The 11,336-nt window shown below is 37.9% G+C and overlaps 1 protein-coding gene across 1 annotated transcript in view; it reads right to left on the reverse strand.

The window, feature by feature from the left end:
* Positions 1-3,152: 3,152 nt before the first annotated feature.
* The window catches only part of LOC121427583 (zinc finger protein 600-like), a 43,978-nt gene continuing 35,794 nt past the window's right edge, over positions 3,153-11,336 (reverse strand). Inside the window, exon 7 of the mRNA XM_041624047.1 lies at positions 3,153-6,109. Within this exon, the coding sequence (XP_041479981.1) occupies positions 3,807-6,109 (2,303 nt within the window). The 3' untranslated portion in view covers positions 3,153-3,806. The remainder of the gene's footprint in view (positions 6,110-11,336) is intronic.

The following is an 11,336-nucleotide window of genomic DNA, read 5'->3' on the forward strand; positions in this document are numbered from 1 at the left end:
GGAGAGCCAATTGTTACATAATTCACTTACAGTAGAGATATCATACTTCAGCTCATTAGGCTATCAAATCATTCATAATTGTCTAGGAAGTATAAATAGATGATTGTCTTCACCATTGATGAATCAGGAAAGAGCACAGTAAACATAAGAAACATGCAACTTAATAAAAATTTTGATACTTTTGGCTTCCCATCCTTAGACCACAACTTTAAACCCGAGTTTAAGTTAAACCCGACTTCAGAATACGGGCCATCCATAAAGTCCAATAAAAGAGGGCCACATCTTACAAAGAGCTGTAATTGATTTGATCAACCTCAAATATGGAAAGCCAGCAAAGCCCACATCTGAAATGCATGTCTGTTAAAAATGTTTTCTAAGTATGATGCATATTACATAAATTCATTGTTTTCTTGGCAATTTGGTGTGTTCACCTTTGTTAACAATAAAACATTTTTAAAATTCAGGTAGAAAAAAAATCATGACACTGATGGATTTCCATAGAATTACGATTGTTTGGATAAATCAGAGGTCTTTGTAAGATGGGGCCCGGAGGCCCGTCTCACAAAAAGTTACGATTGATCCGATCAATCCGATCAATTGCAGCTATGGAAAGTCAGCAAAGTCCACATATAAAACACATGTTTGTTAAAAAAATATTGAAAATCCATAATTTATTGTTCGAAATAGACATGAAATGAAATACTCCGAAAATTTGCTTTGCCCAATTGATCGTGGGCCCGGCAGCCACCGTGCAGCGCCAGATCGACGAGGCTCTATCCCTTTAATTGTTGAACGCCAAACAGGGTAGCAGCAACTCCCATCTTTTAACGTCTTTTGGTCTGACGTGGCCGGGTTTGAACCCCCGACCTCCCGGTTGTGAGACGGACGCTCTACCTATATATATTCTAGATATATCCATAAATTCATTGATTTCTTGACAATCTGGTGTGTTCGCATTTATCTAGTGAATCATGCATACCAAGGAGGGGGGGGGGTGCTTTATAAATTTATCAGCAGCCAATCAAATTAAATCATTTCAGTAGCTTATAACTTTCATTGCAAACTTTTCATTTCCATTTTTTTTTGTTGAAACAGGGCCCCAAATGTGTCATCTGGAAAATTCAAGGTTGAAAAGTCATGCAAAGCTACGTTTATCATATTTATGGAATAAGAACAATCCTCCTGAATAAGTTTTAAAACAAATGAAGTTTATAAGTGTCCTTTTTGTCTCATTTTCCGGCCTTTATGAGTCTTTTGTGTGATTTTTCTTCCAAAATTGAAGTGTTATTGCCAGCTGTCTATTAGAAACATGGTATATCAAAATTCTAGCGTAAAAGTAAACATTTATAGTGAACATGACTTTTAACACAAAAGTGTGCACTAAACGTCTTTGTAAAATTTACATGTTGAAAAATTTGGAAATGACACAAGCTTGGAATAATTGAAGTCAAAAGATACACAAGAAAAATAATCTTACATAGATTTTTAAAAAATCATAGACATAAAAACATTTTGAGCAAATAAATAAAGTATAATAATTGCTACACTGCCTTTGTTCATATTAATTTCACATTTCATATTATGTTTTGTAGAAAAAAGGATATTTTTATAAACAAATATCAATCTCTAAACTATTTCTTATGCAAAATCATATCAATAATACATTTACAGAATACATGGACTTGTCATTAAAGTGTCTTTGGAGCTAAAAAATTGGATATGAAATCAAACAATTATTTCAGAATAGGAGAAAATATATCAGAAACTTAAGACCTTTTGAATCCTTCCATGAATTAAAATACATAATATACAAAAACAATACAGAAAAATTTACTTTGATACTATATTAGACTCCATCAATGAACTGTATGCATTAACTGATATGCATTAACAAATATGCACAGTTCTAAGTAAACCATGCTGTCATCATTATTATACAACTTGTACTTAACCATAATTCAGATTTTGTCAAATTACTTTTGGCATTCCTAGATAATACATTCCTCTTGCACATCAGCACCATTTATCAAAAAAAAGTGGACATTTTGTTTCTGTTCTTCATGGCAGAAAGAAAAGCTTTTATGAATATAAGTGAAATATCACAATGAGCAAAAATTTGAAGAAAATTTCCCATAGAATGCCATCATGTTTTCCTCAGTCACTCTGATAAGGCGATGTCTACCAAAATTCCTGGGCCATAAGTGGCAAATGAATACTAACATCATGCAAAATTGGACATCATTCCAAATCCAGACCCAGCAACTAACCCGAAGCGCAACGCAAAGAAATGTTGACAAGGGGGCATTTTTTATTAGTGTATGTCAACCTAAAGAATACCTTACAAAACAAATAACAATTTACTAATACTAGTGCTCTTCTGCAACCTACATGTAACTGGGCATTTACTATGTTTGAGGGGCAAAGTTCCTCTTTCTCCCCATGGTATTTTTTGTCATTATTACTATTTAATTTTTCCAGGGTATTTTCCTAAAATATCAAAGAATGAATTCAAAAGTAAATCAGCTAACTTCAAAAATTTCTACAGCTTATAGAGAATAGACTGAAAATCACCACTCATTTCACCAGCTTCATGCAATACAATTCTTACATAAACTACTCATAGCAGTCTATAATGGCCCCTTTTGCATACTTTTTATAACAAAGAGTTGTTTGGGTGAAAAAGAAATCTAATGGTCCATAATTCAGAAATCTCAAAAAAGTTCAGAGAAATGTACAAACTTGAGTTAGCACATAGGGAGCAAGCATGGAAAGACAAGACAAACTTTCAATGATCAGATCCAAAAAGGCTTTTTAAGTTTGCCAATACTTTCATCTCGGATGAATATAAACATTGGAAATATATTGCCATGTGTGTGATACATATAGGTCAATCTCGGGTCTACAAGCTTCAAACTGTGTCAAGGCTAAAGCCTGTATTCTGAAGTCGGGTTTAACTTAAACTCAGGTATAAGTTTTGGTTTGAGTATGGAGAGCCAATTGTTACATAAATCACTATCAAACAGAAGAGATATCATATCTCAGCTCATTTGGCTCTCAAATCATTCATAATTGTCTAGGAAGTATAAATAGATGATTGTCTTCACCATTGATGAATCAGGAAATAGCACAGTAAACATAAGAAACATACAACTTAATAAAAATTTTGACACTTTTGACTTCCCATAATTTTAGCACAGAGTTAGACTATTGTCTAAATTAAACCTTATTTCAGAATACGAACCTAAAAGTCTCCATCATTTATCAAATACAGACTACAGATGAGACTGCTTTTTATGGAACTAACTGGCCATTGACAGCACCCAGCAAAGATATCATGTCTTAAGAAGTTTTTTTACTTGCAGAGACTTCACTTTGGTTCAGTGGACCCAACACCGGCCTAGAATTTTATTTCCTTCTACACCTTATAGTTGTGCTTTGGACAGGCATTACTCTATGTTCGTCCTATCCAATATGGGAGAAGACAGAGTATCTGCAGGAATCACTGAAATGATATAAGCTGGACCTACAAAGCACTGCAAAGCCAGGGTAAAATGAAGTGATCAACTTGGATAGTTGACACAATATTCTCCCATTTGTTAGCAATTCATATGATGTGTCAAAGTAGCTAGAGGTGTCAAGAATGATGATATTGATATTCCTGGTTAGTTTGTGACGATCATCATCATACACCAGAGTTGCTGGGAGGCAATCTCTGCTTCATCTAAAAGATTTGGACACATTTTTTTTTTGGTGACAGTGAGAGTCAAATAGGGTCATATTAGTCTAAATACTCAATGCTATTGAAATCAATTATCCACATCAGAATTATATGAGTGTGCTGATTGATCAACTTCTTGAATCTGATCTATAGCTTCTTTCTTGATGAAGTCAGTTCCAATGACAAGTCCAGGATGCTCTATTTCTTCTTTTTCGATGAAGGCATTGTATGACTGGCCTGAATGATCAACTTCTTCTATCGGCTCTTCCTTGATGAAGTCATTGCCAATGAAAAGTCCCGGATGCTCTTGACTGTGCATCAACTTCTTGTGTTGCAGCAGGTCTTCAGTTTGGGAGAAACTCTGTTGGCAGATATCACAGCGATGGGGTTTTTGGCCAGTATGGATCCCCAAATGCTCGACCAGGGCGTAGCGAAGATGGAAGCCCTGCCCGCAGAATTCGCAAACAAAGAGCTTCCTGCCGATGTGGACAACGCGGTGATTCTCCAGATGGCGCTCATTCACACACACCTTGCCACATGTGGCACATGTCAGAGGATCCTTCACATGCTTCTCCATGTGGTGAACCTCAAGATCACTTGTGGACAGGAAGCCTTTGCCGCAGATCTGGCAGTGGCACTGACTGTGCTGGTCTTCTTTGTGCTTAATGAGTTCGTAACTCGATCTGTAACCTTGCCCGCAAATGTCGCATGGGCGAATCTTCTGCCCCGCATGGACCATCTTGTGGTTGTAAAGGTGCAGATCGTTCACGCAGGACAGGTTGCAGATATCGCAGACATATTTCCCTGACTCGTCTCCTTTCCTCTGATGGACATTTTGGAGTTCTACCTGCAAACACTTTCCCGGTTCTAATAAATCTCCATTCTCGTCTGTTTTTTTACCTTTCGTTTTCACCTTCCATTTTGATTTCTTTTTCATCTTCCCTTTTGCCCTCTTTTTTCGTTTCTTATTTGACCTCTTCTTTGGCCCATCACTGGCAGAGAAAATTAAAGAAGGATCAGATTGAATTTGTCCCTTTCTTTTAAGGTGCCTTCTCACGTGCTTATCAATATGTCTCCTAAGACGATTCTCATTTGAGAATGCCTTGTAGCACTTTGGACACCTGTAAGGCTTTACCTTGTGAGTCTGCATATGGCGCCTGTACAACCTCTTCCTGTCCCAGATTGTATCGCAAAATCTACATCGATATAAGTGGTTTAGTTCATGGATCATGTAATGCTTCTGCAAGTCTGACATTTTGGTGTACACATTGCCACATATTTTGCATTGCAAGTCGAGAGAAGGGTTTCCTGGTTCGTCATCGGAGCATGACTGGTTAGGACTTGGCAGTTTCATAATTACCTTGTGATAGGTTGGGATTACCTTGGAGAAGGTCTCTGCACATATCCAGCACTTGGCTGTAATCCTATCTACCGAGGTGGACGTTTCTTCTGGTGGCATCTTGTCCATGAGACAAAGAGAACGGATGCAGGTGTGACACAAGTAATTTTTCTCAACATCCCAGATTTTTCCACCAGCATCCAAGGGGTCTGGACAGCAAACATACTTTGAGCAGTTCCTGCACTGATAAACCTTGCAATGATGTCCACTCTGTTCCTGTACATTTGCAAAAGTTGTCTGACATAGTTTACATACAAGCGTTTCCCGATTATCTGAAGGCTCTTCTTGTTTGACATGGTTTCCATCAGAAGTATGCAAAAGTGCTGCTGTCTTCATGCCAAGAAGGGCCTGAAGATCGTCATATGTCTCGCATTCCAGAATCCGAGTTTTATTCTCACAAAGCTGGCATATGTATGTAGCACTATGGGTCCCGAGATGGATGGCAAGATTTCGAGCTCGGTTGAAGACCTTACCGCACAAGGGACAGTGGACTCTCTTGTTTTGAGCTTTTGCATGCTCATATAAGTGCTCTGAAAGTTCTTCCCTTTCTGAGAAGGTCTTCTGACAGAGGTGGCAGGGGAACAGTTCATATTCGTTGTGAGAAAGCATGTGGGCATGCAGATCAAGCTTCAGCCTGAACCTTGCTCCGCAAGCACCGCACTTGAAACGATAGTCCTTGTCTCCCGACTGGTGACTGGATTGTGCATGGTCCTTCAGAACGGCCTCAGTAGGGAATCTCTCTTCACACACGTGACACTCGTAAGGCAGTTCCTTGGCATGCTTGATCCTAAGATGGACAGTATAATTAGTTCTGTTCCCACAGGGTTTCTGGCAAAGTCCACAAGTGAAGGAGGAGTCAGCTAGGATGCCAGTTTGCTGTAGATAACCTTTTCCGACCATACTTGCAGGTAACCTGACATCTATCGCACCGGTACGTCGGAACATTCCTTGTTCCCTTGCGTCTTCTTCTCCTCCAGAGGATGCGGATTGACCTGGAATGCAAAAAACGTTCAAATATTTTTCCATGAGGAGTCACAACTTCAGTCAGCCTGTTTCCCTTCAATTGTAAGAAAAGATTTCCAGCATTTCATCAACATCAAATGTAGCCAGCAGGAATGACCAATGTGTATAGATCTGCTCTTCTATTCACTGCTCCTTTTTTAGGTAGCTTAAGGGGTCGATACGGTCTGAATCAATTTTGAGAATGAATCTGTGAATCAAAGATTCTTTACATCTTTTAACTAAGTCAAAATACACACTGATGATTGAGTGACCATAAACTAGGCCAGTATCACACATATGGCAAAAAATCAAGACAAATAAATTCAAAACCGGCCTAAAGTGGGCAAAGATATGAATGGTATTTCTAGTTGGTTCATGCACATGTAGTCTATAGAGTAAAAGTTAGAATCTGGGCATGTAGGATCCATTTTCTAGGGGTAGAGGTCATGTAGCAAATAAATAATAAACAAGTGGAATGCCTCTGGCCGTCTCACCTGCATCACGCGGTTCAATAAAGCAGCAGTGCTGACTTTGAATACTACTCTAACTCGAACAAGATGTTCAGTGATACATGGTTACTCTTATGTCCACTTTTTATGAACTAGACCAATAAACTTACAGAGATATGATGGTTATTCAACAAAAAAAACCCAACATGGCCAAAGTTCATTGACCTTACATGACCTTTGATCTTGATCATGTGACCTGAAACTCGCACAGGATGTTCAGTGATACTTGATTACTCTTATGTACAAGTTTCATGAATCAGATCCATAAACTTTCAAAGTTATGATGGTAATTTAACAGATACACCCAATTCGGCCAAAGTTCATTGACCTTTGACCTTGGTCATGTGACCTGAAACGCGCACAGGATGTTCAGTGATATTTGATTATTCATATGTCCAAGTTTAATGAACTAGACCAATAAACTTTCAAAGTTATGATGGTAATTCAACAGATACCCCCGATTCGGCCAAAGTTCATTGACCCTAAATGACCTTTGACCTTAATCATGAGACCTGAAACTTGCACAAAATGTTCAGTGATGCTTGATTACTATTATGTCCAAGTTTCATGAATCAGATCCATAAACAATCAAAGTTATGATGGGAATTCAACAGATATCCCCAATTCGGCCAAAGTTCATTGACCCTAAATGACCTTTGACCTTAGTCATGTGACATGAAACTCATGCAGGATGTTCAGTGAACTTGATTAACCTATGTCCAAGTTTCATGAACTAGGTCCATATATTTTCTAAGTTATGATGACATTTCAAAAACTTAACCTCAGGTTAAGATTTCGATGTTGATTCCTCCAACATGGTCTAAGTTCATTGACCCTAAATGACCTTTGACCTTGGTCATGTGACATGAAACTCTAATAGGATGTTCAGTAATACTTGACTAACCTTATGGCCAAGTTTTATTAACTAGGTCCATATACTTTTTAAGTTATGACATCATTTCAAAAACTTAACCTCAGGTTAAGATTTGATGTTGACGCCGCCACCGCCGCCGTCGGAAAAGCCGCGCCTATAGTCTCACTCTGCTTCCAGAGGCGTCGATTATGGGAAGGCAGGGGGGGGCGATCGCCCCACCAATGAAATTATTGGGGGGGGCAAACATATCCTTTTGCCCCCCCAATAATTCCGCATGTGCTATATAAAAATAAAGTAAGATTGTAATGTTACACAGAAATCAGCAAGCGAGATTGAGATACACAACTCGTTCTTCGTCTAAAATCGTGCTCAAAATGTCCACTTTTCAGATTGGAATATCAAAAAATTTCAGCTCGCGCTTCGTGCTCGCATCATTTCTGTAAAAAACCCATACTTTCCATGAATAAATAGGTGAATATGGTCCCGTTTTCAGTTCTTAACCTCAAAAGAACTCCCACTTCGATTTGCAATAATCTTTTGTTGGATATATATATATCGTGATCTTTATTAAAAACGTCCATTCAAATCAATTTTTTCAGATCGAAATATCAAAATTTATATATATATATATATATATATGTGTGTGCATGTGTGTATATATATATATACATATATTTAGGCGGTTTATTGCCCTTTCGTCCACTGCCATTTTGTCCACTATCCACATGGTCTAATATCATTTCGTCTACCATCAGTTGGTCCACTATCCACATGGTCCAATTACCATTTTGTCCAATCACCATTTCGTCTAATAGCCATTTCATCTAATAGCCATTTCGTCTATTATCATTTGGTCTAATAGCCATTTGGTCTAATGGTATTTTTTTGCCAATTGGTCCAAATAGCCACTTTGTCCACTATCATTACGTCTATTCCCATTTGGTCTAATAGCCAAATGGTCTAAAGGCAAATGGTCTAATAACCACTTGGTCTACTTTCATTTCGTCCATGTTCCATTTGGTCTAACTGCATTTGGTCTACTATCACTTGGTCTAAACTCATTTCGGCTAACAATCATTTGGTCTAATTGCCATTTGGTCTAATAACCAATATGTCCAATTGCCATTTTGGCTAATCACCATTTCGTCTAATATTCATTTCGTCTAATACGCATACTGGTCTACTATGCTGCACTAGCGCCCTCTACGACCCGAGTCGACTCTATTCGCGATTGTGGGCCTAATTAATTACCAATTCTCCTGTGGCCCCTGTTTCATGTCAGTATATGGAAAATTCTCAGCTCGCGCTGCGCGCTTGCAATCCTCGCATTAGTTATTAATCTAGAGAAATGTTCAGGATTTCAAACAGTGTCAAGACTTACGATTTTATGTGTAAAATAATAGTGGGCCTACATGAAATAAAATGTTTATAAAAAAAAAAGATCAGCTCGCGCAAGCAAAAAAAAAAAAAAAAAAAAACACGGAAAAAACCCTCTTCGATCCGCAGACAGGGGAATATATAAATGAATGAACATTTTTCGAGCAACAGCAAACCCCCCCCCTGCCCCCATTAGCAAAAGCTAGATCCGCAAAAGGGATGTGTTATAATTATACCCGGCAGGCCTATATACTCGCGACCAAAAATCTACTCTAGTGATTTCAATACCCCCCCTTCCTGTAAACTCCTGGATCCGCGCCTACGTAGTAGTAATTATTTTAATTATGTATATTATTTCTATTATGATTATCCTTATTATTATCATTTTTGTTAATATTAGTAATATGATCATCATAATTATTATTATTATTAGTAGTATTGTGAATTTTATTATTATTATTTATTAGTATCATTATGATGATTATCATTCTTATTATTATATCCATTAATTGCTACAGCATGAGTATATCACAAACATTATACTCATCGTTATTGTCAATACTACTAGGCCTACATTTATTTTAGGCGCAGGCGGGCTTCTAGCGACGGGAAACGAACAAAAAGGGAGAGGATAGTACAGGGAAAGAAGATAGGACAGATCGGGAAGAGCTCTTTTTTGGGGGGGGGGTGGGGGTATATTGATCAATAATATTTCTTTAAAAGGCTATATTGTCTTTCATCTGTTTATCGTATTTTGATATCGGAATACAATATTCTCCTTTCTTTTTTTGAATAAAAATTGAGCGACAAATTAAAATAAAAGGACCCTTTTCCATTTTCCCCATCTTAGTCCCCCTTTTATATGTGTGTGTGTGCGTGTGTGTGTGCGTTTTAGGGGGAGTGGGGGTGCCTGAATTGCTGTACCCACTGAATCGACCCTTGCGATAGTAGTTATCATCATAGTTTTTAGGTTTTTTTTTTTAAACTAATATCATCAATAATTTCAAGGTATTAAAGTCATTTCACTCCCTCCTCGGATAACGCAAATTATTTGTATTAGACGAAATGGCTATTGGACCGAATGGCTATTAGACTAAATGGCTATTGGACGATTTGGGAATTGGACGAAATGGTTAGTAGACGATTTGGTTGGTAGACGAACTGATTATTGGACCTAATGGTTGATGGACGAAATGACTATTAGACGAAATGGCAATTGGACGAGTTGATAAGTAGACGATGTGGATATTGGACCAACTGAAATTAGCCGACATGGCTATTGGACCAAATGAACGGTGGACGAACTGGTTAATGGACGATTTGGCATTAGACCAAATGGATTTAGACGAAATGGTTGGTAGACGAAATGGTTGTAGACGAATTGGCTATAGACTAACTGGCTATTAGACGAAATGGTGATTGGACGAAATGGGTGGTAGACGAAATGTTGATGGACGAAATGGCATTAGACGAAATGAATGTAGACCATGTGGTGAGTGGACGGGATGGCAGTAGACGAATTGGCAATTTACCATTTAGGCATATGTGTGTGTGTGCGTGAGTTTGTTTGTTTTGTGTGATCGAGCGCCTTTGGAAAATTGATTCGTGATTTTGCCCCCCCAATCTGAAAAATGGATCGACGCCCCTGTCTGCTTCGTAGGTGAGACAAAAACCAAGATGATTTTCAAGATGTGTTTCCATGAAACATGTGAATATAATTTAAAACTAGAACTGAGAATCAGTCTGCAGCAAAATGCATGTTATTTAGACCCAAACATAGTGCCAATGCCCTTTGGTTAGCAAAATATTGATCTACAGTTGCCTTCTCTACACAGTTATTAGGATCTAAAGGAAAATAGACTGGTCTGTGGCAGGTAGCAAATGGTCAGAATGCTCCCCAGGGAACGCAGTGTGTGCGCTATGATTTCATTTGTATCATCAACTAAAAATAAATCTACTGAACCCGTATCTAAATCTAGTACTATGTTAAATCTTCCAGTCACTGTTCTGCTATTACAAAAAAACATGTTTCCATAATCAATCTAATGTGCATTAGAAATGGAAAGTTTTAAAGCCAAATGATTTATATATAGTAAGCCAAACCAATATGAGCCAATGGGAGTACAATTTGATTTATCAAAATGTTAAAAGAGTTTTGATGCAGAAAATACATCTATATTTTCCAAAATTTGATTTGAGTGTCCGTAGGCAAATTGAAGCATTAGAATGGGAAAATAAACTGGGTCATCCCATATGGCACTTCACAATAAAGTCAAAACTCACATGAAACAGAACTAAATGTTTTTTTTAAACCTCACAAGGATTACTGTACATGAAGATCAGTGTTAGCTACAGGATTGGATCAAGGAGTACTGCAAGAGTACGAGAATGGCCACAATGCACTTTTACAGAAACGTCGTAAAAACCTTGGACTTAAATTTCAAATGTTTTTGAGGG

This window comes from Lytechinus variegatus, chromosome 14 (genome assembly GCF_018143015.1).
Source record: "Lytechinus variegatus isolate NC3 chromosome 14, Lvar_3.0, whole genome shotgun sequence".
Taxonomy (NCBI): Eukaryota; Metazoa; Echinodermata; class Echinoidea; order Temnopleuroida; family Toxopneustidae; genus Lytechinus; species Lytechinus variegatus.